This window comes from Apis cerana, linkage group LG9 (assembly GCF_029169275.1).
Source record: "Apis cerana isolate GH-2021 linkage group LG9, AcerK_1.0, whole genome shotgun sequence".
NCBI classification, from domain to species: domain Eukaryota; kingdom Metazoa; phylum Arthropoda; class Insecta; order Hymenoptera; family Apidae; genus Apis; species Apis cerana.
In genome coordinates this window covers 3,145,183-3,165,754 of record NC_083860.1, presented here as the reverse complement: position 1 = coordinate 3,165,754, position 20,572 = coordinate 3,145,183, and the positions used below count along the sequence as shown (strand labels likewise).

General features: G+C 30.8%; 1 protein-coding gene across 3 annotated transcripts in view; it reads right to left on the bottom strand.

The window, feature by feature from the left end:
* Positions 1-20,572, bottom strand: part of LOC107994049 (lachesin-like) — a 161,800-nt gene that overhangs the window by 64,413 nt on the left and 76,815 nt on the right. For all 3 annotated transcript variants that reach the window (XM_062079095.1, XM_062079094.1, XM_062079096.1), the window contains exon 2: positions 19,059-19,156. In XM_062079095.1, the coding sequence (XP_061935079.1) occupies positions 19,059-19,156 (98 nt within the window). The remainder of the gene's footprint in view (positions 1-19,058; positions 19,157-20,572) is intronic.

Genomic DNA, 20,572 nt, shown 5'->3' with positions numbered 1-20,572 from the left:
TCTAAATAGAGTTCAATGGATACGCAATCAATTTTCGCAAATTAATACTGCAATAACACCTCGCAGTAATGTAAATAATTTTAGAATAATATTAAATTATGCAGTGATTATCAATTGGATATCAATTTTGACAAATAACAACCATCTTAGCCCCAATATTATTTCAAGATATTAATAATTCATTATTTTTAGAATCGATTTATTGAAATAACCTTGTACAATAACATAGAATGATCCATAAAATTATTCAAATACTTATTCCAAATAAAACTGTTAATAAAAAAAATATATATATTAAATTATTAAAAGAATAGTTGCAATTATTATAAAACACGAATATCAAGAATTATATCAAGAGTATATATGAATTTTTTATATAAGAAAAATAACATGATAGAGTGATATCAAGCTTTAAAATTTTAATTTTGGTTTTTTAAAAATATAATTCGTTAGTGGGATAAAAATTTTAAGTTATAATACTTTTTTTATCATACTATTGTAAAAAATACAATTTCCCAAGGGAAATTGTATATGAAATATTATTCCTGTTGAAAAAAGTTTGTTTCATTTGTAATCCATTATACCATGACATGCAAATGAACTTTCACGTCACTTTAAAATCAGAATGAAATTAGGTATTAATTAAATATAAAAACACAATAATATAAATAACATACTTATACATTTTATATCCAACCCTATTTATTTTTAAAAAGAAAGGGTTTACAATTTCATTATAAAATTACTAATAAATAAATTTATTACAAGTATTTACAATATTAATTTCTGTCAAATATATCTCATCATCGCATCTGATTAAATTTTTCTTTCAAATAATGTTCGAATTTTCATAAATCACTGCACGTTATATCAACACAAGATATTCTCAAACTTATAATTGGAGGATTATTTATTTATCATTACTTCAACATCAATATAATTCTAAGCTCTTAGATATAAATATCTTTTTAAAAAAAGAATTTCCCTTTTTACTCGAATATTTTTCAATACCTGTCTAGCTCATAACTAGAGAACCACGTATTCATCACCATTCCACAGATAACGTAATTCATCGACTATAACTACTGAAACTAAGCACTAAATTGAGCATAGAAATATTCTTCATAAAGGGACACACTGGTTTTCTCGTTCTTTACGCCACATGTTTTTTTTTCCCAATTCATAAACGAAACATTCCGCCATCTTCGTTATTTCGACCCATTACCAATTCATTGTTCTTTACAAACGCTTTTTTACATAAGCATCCTTTGCGTAACGAATACGTTATTACCTCATTCCCTTTACGTGATATACCCACCCCCGCAAATAAGATTCGACGTTATTTACATATTCATGACGAAACTACTTTAATGCCCAAGGAAACTATAGCGTTATTTTATTCCAATTTCCATCTTAAATGGTAAACAGAACGCCACTGTCATTTTACTCCGTGGTATCGATCGAGTGTCTCCCTCTCCCCCTCCCCCTCCCTCTCGACAAGTCGTCCCTCGTTATAGAACGTAAATTATCGCGCCGCAATCCCAAATGGTACCGTTAATCCTCCTTAAAATGAAATTGGAGAATGCACTCCTTTGGAAACGTCGAATAAATTATAGGGATTTAAATCGTTCTGAGAGAAAAAAATACGTATCACATCAGTAATAATGTTCCCGCAGAACCAGGATATAATGATATATATATATATACATATATACCTTGAAAGATGGCCATTTGCTTAAATAATAATGTATGAAACGTTATTTTTTGAAATTTTTTCTTTATTTCTTTATTTTGTTAATTTGCTAATAATACATTCTGTTTGTAAATGGAAAATTTATATTGTTTTGAGGATAATTTATTTTATTATATATATATATATATATATATATATATATATATATATATATATATTTGATTAAAGTGTGTTATTTAAAATTTTGAAAATCTCGAGAAATTGGAATGGTTTTAATTGTGATGTTTTTGTTAGAAAATATATTGTTGAAACGGAAGATATTAATTTACACGTAAAAGCATTAATTTGCATATTGAAAAGAAATTATGACGTGAAAATTGAATTGATGAATACAGTAGAGGATGCACAAAAGAGAATTAATATTAATTACGAATAAAAACTAAAATAAGCGAAAAATAATGAAATCAAATTAATAGTAATTTAATTAAATTTCATAAAAATCTGAAACACTTTTTTGCTTGTAAAATGGTAAAAAGAATTAATTTCAAATTTCATTTAAATTAATACTATAAAATGTAACATTTTTTTCACAGTCTTGTTTAAACAATTTTTAATTTTCCAACAATTTTTTCGTGTAGCAAAACGTTTCTTATAAGCTCATAAAATCTGTTTTACATATGTATGATAGAATTGTACTACTTGTATACTATCGTAAAACTGCAACATCAAAATAATTTATTTCATCACGTGCCTGTCGCATCCCTACTATGCGACATTTTTTTTTTAACACGAAAAATAGAGGTAAAATTTTATTTTAACATTTATATGAGCCATGAAATTCTTATATCTAATTAATTTAAAAAAAAAATACATTAAAAAAAATAATATTCAATAAGAGATAGATTAATTGTTTAGATAAAAACAATATGGATTCACGTGTAATTCTTTTAAACAATAGTTATTATCCATATTTACTTTTGTTGTTTCGTGTAATTAAAAAAGTATCATAAAAAAAAAATAACTGGGAGCTATTTCAAGCTATTTCAAATAAATCTAACTTAATTTTTAAACAAGCTGTGTAAGAATGTAAAGCTTGATATACCATTCCATTAAAACAATGGCGTTACAGTCGTGCAACGCGAGTTGAATAAATTCCAAAAAGTATTCAAAGAGAATACTGTTTCTGTTCTTTCTTCTAAGTTTCATAGAGAATAGATAATGTTTTAATGCTTCTGACTTTCGAAAGATTATCCTTATTACGAAAATTCATTTCAAAATTATTTTAGGATTAAAAATAGGATTAAGAAACATATTATTTATTCATTATTAATGGTGAAATAAATATTAATAAATTACATTAACTATGTATATATACATATTTTAAATTTATTACACGTGAAATGAGGATTTCTACAAATAATATTTTCCATCAAGAAAATTTAAATTCAAAATATTTTTATTCCTAAGAAAAATAAATTATAATAGAAGTCATTTAATCCTGCGAATCTTTTGTTTGAAATGATATTAAACGATTTATTATATTATGATATCACATATTCAAAATTCAAACAGATCAAGTTCTGAATCTCTTTCTAAAAAATTCTTAATTTTATATATATAATTAATATATAATTAACTTTTTAAAAGAAAATAGTCCGAATGAATATATTTGTCAATTTCTCATATATTCTATTAATTGATTTAAAATTAAGTTTATTTTATTTAAAATAACGAGATTAATTTTAAATTCTGTATAATATAACAAATTTTTGTGTTCTCAAATATAATGCCATCTATAATAAATGATCACATCCTAAAAGGAAGAGACACCAAAACTATTTTCTTTTACCTTGTAACGTCGTTTTCCGTGGAAATAGCCGCGCGATCATTCCTTATCCCCTCTCCTGTGTGTTTCTGTTTCTCATCAATTCTCCATTTCTCGTCATTTTTGCTTGCGAGAACGCGAGAAAAGCAATATCAAAAGAATTTCCCGCCGCCGTTTGAAATCGAAACAATTTTAATGGAAAAATCTTCCGGACGATTACATTGAATCTACAATATTTCTCGAATAATGTTAAATATGAATTCTAATATACTTTAAAAACTACTTATAAAATTGTTTAATCTAAATTTTAAAAAGGGAAGAAATTTTCAATATTTGAAGTTTAAAATAATGTCGATTGAAATTTAAAAGAGGGAGTGGTTAATTAAAATTAATTAAAATGTCAGAGATTTTAAAAGACTGTGTTATGTTTAAAATTATATCGCATCAAAGATTGAGAATTAAATTATAATTCTTATTTTATATATATATATATAATATATATAAAATAAAATATAGATATCATTGTTAATAAAAGTATTAATAAAAGTAATTGTAGAAAGTCGAGAGGAAATATCAATTTCATGTTTAAATAAAATATCGCATCGCAATGATGTACAACAATTTTGCAGTAACGATACATGTTTCTCGAATGCATTTTTCCTTACCATTCCTTTTCTTTTTACGCATATATTATATATACATAGATTCCTTCTCTTTTAGTCGTGCGTTATATATCTTTCTTAACAACCGTTTTCATTTTATCGTTCATATAAAATTTACCACGTGAACAATGCGTTGCGAGTACATTTTGTTAGGAAACAAATCTTTTCTAGAATTTTACAAAAATTTTCGTTTCATTTTCTGAGAAATAGTATTTCTAAATGCAACATCTAAAATAATCCTGTAAAATAGAATATTTCAGTTATTGAACATTTCTCAAAATTTTCCACACACAAAATTCTAGAATCGAGACTATCTAAAAATTTTTAACTTTCTTCTTTTATGATACATAACACTTCAAATTCAAACCGATTCGTAACGTTTGTCACGATCAATATTTAACGAAAACAAATAATATATTACATTTAACATAAATAATATTGCGTCTATGAAATATTAATCATGTAGTTATTATTTCCGTTCGAACGTTAAAAATTTAAGTGTCTCCTATCCGCGAGTAGATCATTGCTTTTCGAACGAAAACGACGCAATTCCACTCCGCAAACTTAATAATATTGGCCAAGTTTTCGATATTCGTTTATGACTTTCATACGATCGCAAATAGCGCGTCTGAACGGAATTTCATTAGAGTTCTACCATTTGACTCGCCGTTCCACACACGAAACATCCTTATGCATCGCCCGTGTCTGAGCTCGCAAGAAAACTTCATGCCGTGAAGGGTGTTCGTGGCGCGCCCCACATTCTCAATATCTGCACCATTTTCTTTTGTGCACGAGCGAGCTTGAAAATTTTCAATTTTAACAGAAAAAGTGACGTTAGTAAGCTGCACGATCAATGTCGTTTTCGTTATCACGATTCATCGTTTTTCTTTTTTTTTTTTTTTTAAGTGAAAAAATTTTATCTATTCTTAAACGATGTTGAGATTACCCGAAAACAATGTTGGAACTAAAACAATCGTTATCGTTGTATCCATTCGAGAAATGTTCAAGGACGATTTTCTCGAAAGCTTTGGAGGATCTTTAAGGATATTCAAAAGTAAGAAACGAGTATCTTTTAAATATTCTATAAAATATAGGAAAAGAGTTTTTTGCGACGTGATATATTTAGAATGACGTGAGTTATAGCGTGAAAATTTATTTTTTCACGCGATGATAGAAAATTGTTTATCATGATTATCGTAATAAATAAGATGTTCCTGTGTTGATGGTACAATTTGCTTTGATTTCGAGAAGTTTGAAAATTTTTCAAGTATTTAATTACGTCTTAATTAAATAGAATTTATTAATGTAGAAATTATTGAAAATATTATCCATCGTTATGCATGCATAATTGCTTTCTCCGAATTAAATTTTTATATTAAATTTCACGAAACGAATCCAGACAGTTATCTGTCTGAGCAAATAACTTGTGGAAATTCAATTGATCGCGAGAAAAAGAGGGAGAATGAATGCGAGTGGTATAAAGGATCGATATCAAATTTATTATAGATTTATCTTGAAAATCTTTGACCCGTTTAGATTGATAGGAAATTTCTATTATTTTAAAAATTTTGATTCACGATGACACGATTTTCTTGAAAATAGCTGTAAAATTAAAATATTTTATGTATTTTTTTACATAGAAAAAATATTTATCATAGAAACGGATCTGTATACAATTTTTTTTACCAAATTTAATAAATTTTCCAATAAAAATTTAATCGAAAACACGCTTTGAACCGAAGATAAACTTCGAAGGCAAAGCAATTTCTGTACGAATTCAGAGTTTTCTTCTTTTTAATTCATCTGCAAAATTAAAGGATTAAAAGAATCCAGGAGAATCTACCTTATTCGAAGCTAAAATACATAGGAATCCCTAAACTTCAATGCGAACTTTCGAAACTTGAACTATTTTAGAAAGCACGCTCATAACTTTTCTCGAAAAGAAACTATATCAATTAAAAATTTGATTGAATATTTTTTGCCAATGAAAAAACTTTAATTTAAATAAAATCATCCCCTATTTATCTATCCATTCCGTACATTTTATTTTTATCCCGTCCCAAACACGATCCCCGAGAGAAAGAAACGACAAAAATATATTAATAATAAAGAAAAAAACCATATAACCATTCATGCACATCTCACACCGTCTGACATAAAATCCTTTATGTATTTCATCGCTCTTCAATCGCTCGTCTCGATCATCGCCACCATCACACCTTGGAACATATATCGATATAAATTCAATAAATGAACGCAACATAAACAGACAACGTAGAAACAGGGATAAACGGATACAGACGGATGACGATGGGAGAAGAGGAGGAAGAGATGCGAGGGAGAAAAAGAGAGGGTGGAAAATCAACGCAATATTTTCACTGTCATAGCACGCGAAGGAGAGAACGAAAAGGCCAAAATGTTTTATGGTTCAGGGTTGAGAGGAAAAATAAAGGAAAAACGTGGCATGAATGCGCGTTGCCGCCTCTCGTTCTCCAAATCATCTCTCTCTCTCTCTCTCCCTCTCCTGCTATTCACGCAAACAGAAACTAAACAACCGTGAAGTAATTTGACCGAACTGAATCGTTTGACGTGATAAAGTCCAATTAATTCCCGGCAATTGCCACGAACACGAGGCCTCGTCGCGATATCGTAACGTTGGAACGTCGAAACGCGTTCGAGTGGATTAAATACAGGGGATTAAAAGAGGAGAAAGAGAGGAGGGGAAGGGAGAAGGAAAAAAGGAAGAGGGAAAGGAGATAAGAGAGGGAAAAGGAAATGATTCGATGTTATTCCGATTGGTCGTACTTACTTCCTGTGCACGCTACCTGTTGAGAACAACGACACGTACGTTGGATTATGACGAACGTGATTTCTTCGTTGTTTTCGAGACTACGGAGTTTCTGTTCTTCGCTATTTCGAGGTTTACGGTAGATTCGTTTGGGAAAGAGATAAAATGGAATCCGAATTAAGAGTAAGAGTGGGTATTTATTTTCTTCTATTGGGATTTTATAGTTGGATAAGATTGCATTCTTCGAGTACAGCTGTTCATTGAGCATTTATTGGATCTTAATTTGGAGATTTTTAAATTTTTAAATTTCAAACAAGACAGCGCTCGAATTATTTATTCGTTCGATGTTTTATCGCAATTTGTCGCAAATTAAATTTATAACGTGTTTTTGAATATTCGTAAATTAAAAAAATGCGTTTCTTCCTTTGTCATGCATCTGTTGTGGGAATAATTAATGACCGCGTTTGACCGCGGCTCGGATAATAGAGATTCAGCTATGAATAATTTAAACTGAGCATTACAACGGTACGTATAAACGGAATGCTGATAATCCAGATTGTACTGCATAGCCGATCTTCGGATAATAAAATCTTAAATCTGCGGCTAGATATTTAATACGTGTTATATTTTTCTAATCTTACGATAAAATTGATTTTAAAATTAATTCATCTTTGAAAAATCTTTTCTCGATCGTTTTTCTAAGCTACGTGATGAGAGTTTTTTTGCAAATTAATATTTTACTTAGATAATCACAAAAATAATCCACAATTATTAAATGAAACATTAATATTCGAATACCGTCATAATACATAATAAAACACTATTTATACGAAACAATTATTATGCAAAATTGTTTCTAAATTTGTAATTTTTAATTCTAACTACATATAACTATAGTGAAAAATTAAATCGATTAAATATTCAGTTTTGATACACAAATATTGTCTCTTCAACGATTATTTTTCTTAAATAAAACTTTTTAAATAATAATGTTAAAAATTTGAAAATTAATTAACTTAAAGAATCCTTAATCCCAAGAAATAAATTAATAAATTAAAAATATAATGATATTATAAAATATCGTTATTTTAAATCCTTGAAAAAGTCATCAACTTGAGAGATTACACGAATAATTTAGTCACCTACATACAACATGCTTGTCCCCTGCTTGCCAGATTCGCATAAACGAACTGTCACCTGCATTATTTTCCCGACAAAAGCTTTCTCATCGTTTCTCTTTCATTTTTTTTTTTCACGAAAGTGCATAGCAACGCACATATATATATATAGACATATAGATCGTTGAAAACGTTGCCACTTCACTCTCCTTGACTACTTGGAGCTTCATCTTCACCTTTCGATTCTCACGGTTCTCGGCAGCTAGATTACAAGGTGCCTCTTCCTTGTTGCCAGAGTATTTCAACGGCTCCCCCTCTCGTAATACACGTGAGAGAGCGAATGAAGGTTCAAGCGGAAATTCTATCGTATATCCAGAAGGAAAAGGGCGCCGACTTCTGGCAAATATTTTGCGTCGATAAGTGGAAGTGGAGCTGCATCTTGTGCCATCCTCCACAGTATCGATGATAAATCTCCAGTTTGGAGCTCCTCGTACGATCAAATTACATACGTAGACTAGACGAGCTGGCGTCTCCATTTTTGCGAAAGATCGTCGAAGATTTGTAAATGCGAGGTCGAGGAAAATTGTCGAATATTTTTACAACTTATTTATATTATTTTTTAAAATTTAGAAATACGTAGATCGAGTAAATTAAAAAAAGCTATTCCTTTGGGAATATAATTATTTATTCAAAAGTAAATATAAATTAATCGCAGTGTAATCACAAAAAAGGAAATTCCGATTTTGATGAAATTTTTGTGTAAAACATAATATGGATTATACATTTAATGAGAAGTCTCTTTGAGCACGAAAAAATTAATCCTCGAAATCCTTCATCTTCTCATCTCTCAGTACGATAAAAATACTTTTTACAAGAGGATAATTTTAGATATATTTAAATCTCCCTCTCTTATATATATATATAATTCAATTAAGAAATGTCCTTCCATCGTATCCACTTAGAGAAAAAAAAGAAAAAAAAATTCCAATATTATCTCGAATAGGCGCAATCTCCTTGCTACGGTTAATCAATCTACCCTACTTTTCGCTCTTCCTTCGAAAAACGTCCACATACGGCAGCACACGCCGTAATTATCCGGAATTATTACCGCTTATCGCGAGTCCGTGGGGGGCTTTCGTTCGTCGATTTCACGGTGGTATTGCGTAAATTTAATAAGCAGCGAATGCAAGTTGGAAACCGCGCACAAAGGCGGGGAAGTCTTTAGGACAGAGAAGGGATACTGTATGCAAATTCAACGGTATCGCAATTCCATTCGAGAAACGTAACGCGCGCTTCACTTTACGACCGCCACAGGTCGACCTAATAATTGTTCCCATCCAATAGCCCCTTGCAAAGGACTCGGGTGCCGCATCTCAAGCTTCTATCTTCTCAGCCACCTCTGAATTGTTCCTAACCTAAGAAGCAATTAGCGTTATCGCGGTATTAATATCGATCCGGGATGGAGCGAGGAAATCGTGCGAAACATGCGATTCCAGGTTCTTTTTCTTGTTCCTTCCGCGCTCTCGTCTTCTTTCTTTTTCGTTTCCATAGACTTTCCTTCTTGCACTTTTGTTGTTCCGTAACTTTGAACGCAGTTTATATCCTTCACGTGTACTTTTTCTTAGAAAGAGAAGAGAATTCGAGTAGGCAAGTTTGGTTTTGATAATAGGAAGAGATTGTAGTAGAATTTATGGAACAAAATTATTGATATTTTGCGGATACAATGTGTTTGTTTATGGTATTGGTTCAATGTTTTAGTTGCGTGAAAATTTGCAGTTATTGCATAAAATAATGAATATATTGTTTTATTAAATATACAGATAATAAATATTGTAAATTAATAATTAATACTTTTTCAATGATGTTATGTAAGATGTTGAGTAATTACTTTTTTATAATGAAATATCTAATGGAAATGTTTCAAGATTCTATCAGAAAAATTCAATACTTTCTGAATAAAATGATTCAAAATAGATCAAATCTATTTTCCGCGTCCAGAAAACTTTCTTTATCCCGAAATTAATTCGTAATTTCGAATCCAATAGACGCGGCTAAATTTCACAACTAGTAGATTGAATCGAAAATAATTTATTCAAAGTCCAATTAAGGATGGATCCATTTTTTCATTGGAACTGTCGTACGAAAAAAATAATTTAAAAATAAATTAGAAACTTAATTAGAACATCGAATAGATTTTTTTTTTAATTTATAACTTATTCAAATTAAAATATCCAATAAATTTTATTAACAAGATTTGTTGCAAAAGCATTTAAATTTACGTTGATTGAACGTTGGAAATGATTAATTATTATATTGTTTCAGCAAATAAGATAATTCAAAATTTGGGTTTAAAAATTCTTATCATAGATCTAGTTATATATTAATATAAATTCCCAATTTATTATATCTCTATACAAATTTGCTAATATTAGATATCTCAGAAGCACTTAAGATATCTGAGTTGAACGTTAGAAATCATTAACACAAATTACGCTACAAATTCCCGACTTGCTCAATCCTACATTATTATTAGATTATTCTGTAAGAGATTTCAGCAAATATAATTACTCGAAATTTGGATAAGGAATCCTTAGAAATTAATACCGAAAAGTGATTCAAACGAACATTATTTACATTAAGAATTATTAATACAAATTACATAGCATAATCGATACAAATTTCCTTTTATCTCACATATATCCTCTCTATCTAAATTTAACATTAGAAATCGTTAACACAAATTACATTACAAATTCTCATCTCTCGGCTAATCCATTTGCGGAGAATTATTCAGCAAAGAAACGGATTGAAATTCCAGCAAATAAAATTGTTCAATCTTAATCGATACAAAAAGAAAAACCGATCCTGTCAAATATCGACACCCAAAAACTTACAAATTTCCCTTATCGATAATTATTAAATATGGGAATAAAATTATTCGAAAAAAATTCAAAAGTAAACTTTTTACTTGGACACCTCCTGGTTCGTAGAATCGTTCGCATAGTTTCCAATCCCATGGGGGGTTCCTTTGAATGCCTGCTTCATCGTAACCATCGACATTACGAATAATTAATACGGTGGTTTGTTTGCATGGGCAATCACAGGGCAGCTCGTGCACACAAGTTCCCCTCCCTCCCTCCCTCGCTCCTCCACTTCGGCTATTGACTTCGAGACGCGGGATTCGCATTCTGCCGGGTTTAACCTCCTTACTTTGGAATAACCCCGCATTAGAGCTGACGGCAGACACGCGTCGGAAATCGTGCGTCTAGCTGCCTCGAGATCTTGGCGTAATTACGGATTCTTAATAGGGCCGGCCATTTAGCAGGAAGCGCGCTCTAATAAATGATCCTCGATGCACGGGGACCCATCCCTTGGGGCAAATTATAGAGGTGTAAAAAAAAAAGAAGGAAAGAAAGAAAGAAAGGAGGAGGAGGATAGTGCGAAAGGGTGTTATTAGATTCGAGGAAATGGGATGAAATAGGGTGCCCTTTGACGGGTGGTTTTTAGGATGGTGGAGTTAGGGTGATTTCAAGATGGATGGTGTACTGTGGAAAGTAATTGGAATTGAAATATTGTTTTATTATGTTTATTGGATATTTGTAATGGTTATGCGTAGAGAATTGAAATATCTTTTGTATTAAGTATTAGAATTGCTGGCAAATATTCGATTTTTAAAATGCATAGAGTTTTATTCTTTCATTGTTTTTTGCAGGCTCAGGTAAAAAGTTTTAAAGAGCGATATCTAGCCCTTCTTTTTAAGATTCTGATTCTAGTTGCTTAAATTTTCCAAAATTGCATCATTTAATAATTTTTTATTTTTAATTTTTCAGAAATTTTAATTTGTTTCGTCCAATTTTAAAAAAATTATTCTAATTATTTTTACCAGGAGTTGTATGAATGCAATCGTTGTCTATAATATTGGCGTTGTTAGCAGTAAAATATTTTCATTATTATGTAAATATTAATCAAAATAATATAACAAAGCATAGATGAAACGTGAAATAAATTTATACAGATATATAACGAGAATATTGTCAAATTTACAATGTAATTTAAATATAATTTAATATGATACAACCACACCTTTTAAAAGAGGGAATATATTTTACAATTTATACGATGCGTTCAAAAACAATTTCATTTCCTTCGAAACTTTCTTCGAGAACTTTTTAATGAATTTGCAACATTCACAGATGTCTCGAGTTATAAAATGTAAACTGATATGTAAACTTAGAATATCGTAATACGATGAAAAAAAGTTATTTTGGGAGATCATTTTGCCCAAGAGAATGAGATAAATGGAAGAGAAAATAATACGTGGCGCCACGCGGTATAAGTTTCAAGAATCTAGGGTAAGCGCCAAATTTAGAAGAAAGAAAAAGTACGATATTAGAGAAAAATAACCAGAATCTGACCTCCCGTACTCCCCTGTGATAAAATGCGGTTTAGATTTATCCTTTTTCTTTCCCCGAACTTTTTCCTTTACTCCTCTTTCCTATCATTTTCATCTTGTACATATATTCATCACATTTTCTTATTATATTACTTATTATTTATTTATCTATAAATAAGTGAAACCAATTAATTGGAATAATTAATTTTCGAACAGAAAATAACACGATTTATCAATAACGTTAGGACATTTTTACAAATGAAACTTTTCACCTAAAATATATATATAAAATAAAAAAACTCCATCATTAAGTAAAAAATAAAAGAAATTTAAATAATACTTAAAGTTACCCAATACCTTGAAGATGAATTGAATCTTCATTTTAATCTAAACTCAATTACTTTAATTAATTTAAAAATTTTGTACATTTTGATCAACATTTTATTTGTACACATTTGAATATATTGCTCTTGAATTTCGTCTCATCCAAAAAGAAAAATCATCCTAATTTAAATTATTTCCAAATTCAAATCACCCTACAGTCCTGCGAGGACACAAGAATCGCGCGCGAAAATCCCATCCCCGTTTATTTCTCCGATTAATTTATTCGTATTTCTCTAACCAACTCACACGCCGTTCGTTGCATCCGCATTGTGTTGCTCATTGAATATGTAACCGGTATTCGTGCTTGCACGCCATTCTCCGACGTAATATTACGTATTAGCCGCAACATCGCGCATGAGAATCGCAGTTTCCGAGTTCGTCTTTATTCACCCGCGACGAAATCTCTACCATTGACTCCCCTGATTTTTACGTTCCTCCTTCGAGCGAGGGAAGGCATATATATATTATACACTTGGCACCCGATCCACGGTTCGATAAAGTTGCGATCGCGAAAACTGCATTAGGAGGGGCTCATATTCGTCCAAGCTGGAATGGCGTGCGACCATTTGGCAAACTTGGCTGGCTCCGGTTGCGAAATCAAACCGGTAATCCGCCGGAACGTATGGACGAGTACGAATGAAATGTCGTCGGGAAAGTTTGCGGGCGAGCAAGTGTTCGAAGTCTTAATTTCATCTTGATGGAGAGCAACGATGGATCGGGATTTAGGGGAAATTAGGATTTAGATCTTGTTTTAATTAATCTTCGTGAAAGAGACGAAGGAAGGGATAAGATGGATCGTGTTATTTTCTATTATTTTTTTAGTTTTGTGTTGTGCTTCAATTTTCTAACTCTGATCTCAAATTTTCAAATATCATTTCTAGTTTTTATTCAAGCAAGAGTTCGAATCGTCGGTTAACTTTTATAAGAAAAGCGATTCAGCTTCGGGAACTATGAGAATAAACAATGTAAACAATGTTTTGTTGAAACATTGGGTTGAGACGAAGAAACGAAACTCGATATCGCTATTTACACGTTGAAATGCGGCAAACAAAACGGAAAGAGAAGAGCTCTTTTCTTTCTTGATGCTATAAATAAAAGATTTCTCACGCAAATGCCAAAGTATATGTAAAACAGTATACAATTTAAATACACGATTTATTCAATTTAACGATACAGTAGAATAAAATAAAAGGAAAAATATCGTAGCCGATGCTGAAGATAGTGCAAAAAAATTTAAACAAATGATAAACTATAACAATATTTTGTCGCATAAAATATAGATGCATATAATATTTCTTTCGTTTATAATTTTTATCTCACGCCACTATCTACTAAAATTTTCCATCGGATAAATTATTAGGTTGTGATGAATGGTTGAATTTTTAATAAAATTTTTAATTCAACTTTTAATCCGTATGCGGACTTTTGATTTATATCTTCATTGAAAATGATTTCGATCGATTCGAACGAATTCCATATGTCTTTTAAAAAGATTTTTTAAGATTTTCGTAATTAAAATATTTTTTCGATCATTAATAACTTTATATATTTGTCAATCAAAATTTTTCGCAGAAGAAGAAGAACGATGTTTTATACAGAATTTTAAAGTTGGATAAGAAAAGCATTTGAATTGGATGTTGAAATATAGTTCGTTATAACGCACAATTTGCTTCCTTTAATAATAAAGAAATTAATAAAATTGTTCAAATTATAATTCAAATTATAGTCAGCTAATTTCAAGCTTAAAATTAACGTGCAAATAATTAATTAACAGTGGATATATATTTAGTCATTAAATTCTGAACACATTTGTGAAAACGACTATTTCATATGTAACAATTTAATAACTGCATGTATCTATTAATAAATTAACATTGAAATTTTTCTATGTTTACCGCGTTTTACATTACTACATATTTATCACTTTGTCCCACGAAGTAGAACTTGATCCTCATTGCATTCAACAAGGACGAAAATCACGTAACAATTCTATTAGAGTGAAATTTATTCCGCTTTAAGTGAACCGAAATTCGCTGACGGCGTAAATACACAAATTTTATCCTCCCTTTAAATTCATTCATGCACCGAATGAAATTATTTAATATGTATTTAAATTAGTTCATAACTTTTATAGCTTTCAAATATTATCTAATTATTGAATAATAATCGGAATATCTTAATATCAAAGTTGGGATAGGATAAACAGAAAAATATAAATAATAAATACCTGTTTAATAAAATATATATAAAAATAAAAAATATTATATTTCTCAATTATATATCATTATAAATATTGCTGATACTAAGAAATATTGATCAAGTGATGAGTTATTATTGAAGTGTCTTCTTTCTTCAATTTTCTTAAATGCAATAATACAGTACATCTAATAATATATTATATATAATATAATTATAATAATTATACGTAATCATTCTAATACTAGATTTTATTTTAAATAAATATTATAATTTGAAAGATAGCTTTTTGAAATTAAAAAATTAATTTCTTAAAATAATTTAATCATATTTATTACCATTTTCAAAATACTGTTTGCTTAATCTTGTATATTTCAGTAGCATCTTATATTAGTAAATAAGATTTATTTCAAACAAATACAATTTTACTAAAAATTTTTTCTAATTTAACAAATTTTGAGGGATTATTAAATTTTGAAGATTAAAAAGTCGATTTCCACTTTAATTCTAAAAAATTATTTTTTCCATATTCCATTCATCTCAGTTTCTATGTTTCAACATCGTGAATTAAATTATTAAAAAAAAAAAATCCAATCCGATTAAATCTTTGAGCAGTGGAAAACAAGTAATTCGAGGAACGATTATTTTAACGGGACGAAAAAGAAATTCTCTTGATGCTAATCTCGCCAACTCCGACAAATTTCGAGGGTTCCAACTTCAATTAGGTTTAGCACCGTAAAAATACGGGGGGTTAGGGTCGCTTCCACTTCAGTGCCGTTTCCGCAGGAAGTAATTTCGACTCTTTAATGAAATTTTAAAATTTCCCGCCGACTTTGGATAATGTGCAAACTGTATTCGCCTCGCGGACCAATGTTCTTTAATTTTCGCAAATTTCATCCGGATTGCACAGAGAGAATGTTAATATTAACCGTTTTTCCTCTGTGGCGGAATCAAAACTTTCAATTAATATTAGTTCGTTTTCTACAAACGGAAAAAGAAAATTATTGTTCGTAGAAAATGGAATTTTTAATTTAATGTCTACGATATTTTGTTTTGTTATATATATAATATTTATAATTTCATTATTTAATTATTTTATCAAATTACTTAATTTATATAACTTGATAAATTTCTGAGATTCGATATTATTTAAATATAATTGGTGGAATGTACTGTTTCGGGAGTGAAGTATATTCAACAGGTTATTAGTTATTCTTTTTAAAATGTTGAATAAAAAGAAGTTGTACGCGTTTTTAATGGAAAGATTATTCCAATAAATCATAATCTTGGTTTTCTTTCTTTCAACTTTATTACATTCAAAGTTACAAAAGATTTTATCTTTAAGTCCCGGTCTCACCTCAATCTTCTCTATAAGTTTCTAAAAGAATTTCATAAAGATAAAAGAAATTTTTTTAAAAGGAAACAAAATAGAGAGAAAAAAAGAGTAATAGAAATTATTTTAAATTAAAAAGAATTTTATCATTCTAATAATCTAACTTATAAAGATTGAAGAGATATATTTTATACAAACAAAATTTTCTCGTGAAAATTAACCATTGATAGTTACTTTCTCGATAAGATCCTATTGCAAATAATACATCACCCAAAGTATCACAGATTTTGATTACTTTAGAAATTGCCATAGACGAAGTAGCAAGATAACCTCATCATTTTCGAAGGAATTAGCGGTGACACGTACACGTTGAATACCTGATAATGTCACTGTAAACTTGCTTCCTTGCTCATGAGCATACTAATTATTATCTTGAAGTGGAAGATCAACTTGTATCGTGTATGCAATTGGATAATCTCAGTCTAAATATAACATATTCTTCATGATATCGAATAACGAAGTACTAATTGTACTAATTAATCAAAAAGAATTATTAATGCTCGAAGCAGAAAAAATTTAGCTTAAGTCAACGGTAAATCAGGATATTTATAACATCAATCGACTAATAACAAACGTTCTAATATAAAAGTATTTACTAAATAGCCTCTGAATTCATTCCATTACTTACAAAAATAAATATAACATACAATAATTCTTTTCAACTATCTCTCTCTAAAAAAAAAAAAATCTCTCCCACTTTTACAACAACTTTAAACTTCCTTAATTATATAAATAGATAATTGCATTGAACACAGATTTCGAAGATAAAATTGTTGCGCCGAATTTCAAAGAAAGTTCGTCGAGATAAATCATTCACGGAAGAAACAAAAGTTAACTTAACCGGAAGCGCATCTTCCATTATCGATTACACCTCCCATTTACCCATTTATCCCTTCCCATTTTTCCCCCTTTCTTTCTCGTCGATCCACGTCCCTTTTCTCTCCATCATTCAGCCACCTCTCTTCTTTCCTTCATTCCAGCTGGAGTAAAAGGAACCCTGGCATTTTCATTTCCGTCCTAGACGTCCTTGTCCACCGCAAAGATAATGCGTCGACCCCATTCCACCATACGTACCCCATAAAACAACTCCCGCATGCATTTTTTATTGGCGAAACACGGCCCCGATCGCGAAGGATGCCCATATAGTAGAATTTATAACTCGTATATAGCGGCTGGTGGTCGGCTAAGAGGGTTAGTAGAGGGTGAGAGGGGAGGGGATAAAAGTGTCGGACGGTGAATGGAGCGAGGAAGGGGTTGGAGGAACCACTTAACAAACTGCTGAACTCACACCCCGCGGGATTTTATTTCTACTTAAATGGAGAGCGCCCAGATACGCATTGGATTCTTTGCCGGATCTCGGGCTACGAATTTATCTGTACCGTTTGTTATAGACACTCTTTTATCCTCGGCTTCGATCGTACATCCGCCTTTCTCCACGAGTCTTATAAAATTTCTTTCGCCTCCCGCTCGAAAGTATCCCGTTCTTTCTTTATATTCGTTTCTTTTCTTTTTTTAGGAGGATCGAAGCGGTAAGATGTTGATTAATTATTGTTCGATGCTTGTTTATATTGTAAGTCTTATTTTAAGTTAGTAAATAAGCAAATTTGCGGGTTTGTTTTGGCCTGTGGAATCAAGCCTTCGGGGTATTTCACGAATATATCAACCGTGTATTAAAGCATCAGTTAGTTTTGTATGAAATTCAGATTATATAAAGGAAATTAATATTAATCGTAATATAATTTACCGATTGATACATAAATAACACGACGATTTATAAGAAGGACTCTTTTATCCTCGGCTTCGATCGTACATCCGCCTTTCTCCACGAGTCTTATAAAATTTCTTTCGCCTCCCGGTCGAAAGTATCCCGTTCTTTCTTTATATTCGTTTCTTTTCTTTTTTTAGGAGGAGGATAGGTTTCGAGAAATCGAAGCGGTAAGATGTTAATTAATTATTGTTCGATGCTTGTTTATATTGTAAGTCTTATTTTAAGTTAGTAAATAAGCAACTTTGGAATCAAGCCTTCGGGGTATTTCACGAATATATTAACCGTGTATTAAAGCATCAGTTAGTTTTGTATGAAATTCAGATTATATAATTTACCGATTGATACATAAATTACACGACGATTTATAAGAAGGATAAAAAATTATTCGAGAAACTGTTGAGAGGAGAATTTCTTTCCTCTTATTCAAAATAATGAATTCACAAAAGCACGAGAGAAATTTACTCGATATAATCCTCTTTAAATATTAAATAACCAAAGATCAGTCTGAATCTTCGCTGCACAAACTTTTACGTATCATTTTTTCCTTTTTAAATATCCCTCTCCTTTTTCCCTTATACCAAGAAACAAGCATACAAAGAAAGGACGGTACAACAACTACTTCCGGTACTTCCAACATCCGTTTCATGCCACGCGTAACGGAGAAGGGAAGCTGGCGAAACGACGAAAGATATCTGCTCCATTCAAGAAACGCTCGCCTCTAATTTATTCGAGGCGGTATGCTCGCGCATAATATGGCGTGAATAATTGCAAAGACGTTTGAAACGGTACGTGAATACGGAGACAGGTGTAGAGGAAGGAGGATAGAGGGGTGGCTCACCTTGTACGGACCAAGATTTTCCACGATGCAGGTGAAAACGGCCTCTCGGCCCACGGATACCGTCAGGTTGTTGAGCGGTGTGCCGAACCTGGGTAAATCTGCAACACGAAAGATCCTCGTCTTAAGTATCCCGTCAACGGTGAACGATTTGCATAACCGTGGTATACACGCTCCCTTACTCGCTGCTACTTATACTTATAAACCCCCCTCTCCCTCCCCTCTTGGAGGAGCGCGGTAAAGTTTGCAAAGTACTCGAGAAACTCGACCGGTGAATGGGGCGAGTTAACGTAAGCGGGTCAACCTGGGACCTAAGCCAGCCTCTTTATATTTCTCTTCGAGAAATTCTCGTTCTCCTGATTTCAGCTGAAGCTCGTTCGTTCGATCAAGGAAGGGAAGGTGGGGACAGGAAGCAGGGAATCCCAGGGAATATCCCATGAAAATAAAGGGAAGGGAAGAGAAAGAGAGATGTCGAAGGGGGTTTATTGTTATAATACTGGGACGGATATATTTTTGTTTGAAGGTTCGAAAAGAGTTTACCGGGATGGTAATTGCAACGACGAGTATTTAACTCGAGTTTTGAACGTATGAAAATATTTTTATTTTTGTGCGAATAATTGAAAAATAATAAATAGAGTGTATGTTCGAAATAGGAAAATTTATATATAGTTTTAATAGTGAAGTGATAATAATGAAATAGATTTGTTTAATTGTTTTTTTTTTAATTATTTGCACGATTTTATGGTTATATATATATACAATTGTATGGGTAATTTCGAAATTTATTATATTTCCAGAAAGAAATTTAGTATATATTCAAAATAAATGGAACTATATATATATGTGTATATATATGTATATATCATCGAAATATATTTGATCCATATCGTAAACGATTCAGAGATGTAACATGCGGAAGTTCGTTGGACACGAAAATTTCAATTCTCGTAAGACCATTGGTTACACATGCCACGTTGAGAATTTATAGCACATCGATCGTCATTGCTAGTAGAAGGAAAGTGCAAGACTCTAAAGATGAACATTTCGAATAAAAACTTAAAAGTTCTTGAATATGAAAAGAATAATTAAAAATCTATGTTATATTTCCATCAATATATCATAAAGTTTCTCTAAAGGTATAAATTTCTGTTAATAATTCATCGGATTTTCATTCAAACGTTTTCCAATCTCAGTCATATTTAATAAATATATCTAAAAAAAAAAGGAAAGAAATATAATAAAAGATAAGAAAGAAGAATTGTAATTATATTTATTCGACTGCATTTATGAACATATCAAGAAAATACGATATTGAAAGAGTATAAGAGTATAAAAATTAATTTGCTTCAAAATCTCCAAACAAAAATACGAAGGTGATATGATAAATCTAGGAAAGCTTCAATAAACGTGACTAACGGTGTCATGTAAAATTGATTATATTGTGACATCTGGCACTTCCGTTATCTCACGATTTTTTACCGAATTTTTCACTCGTACAAATTTCTAAATCGTTAGAT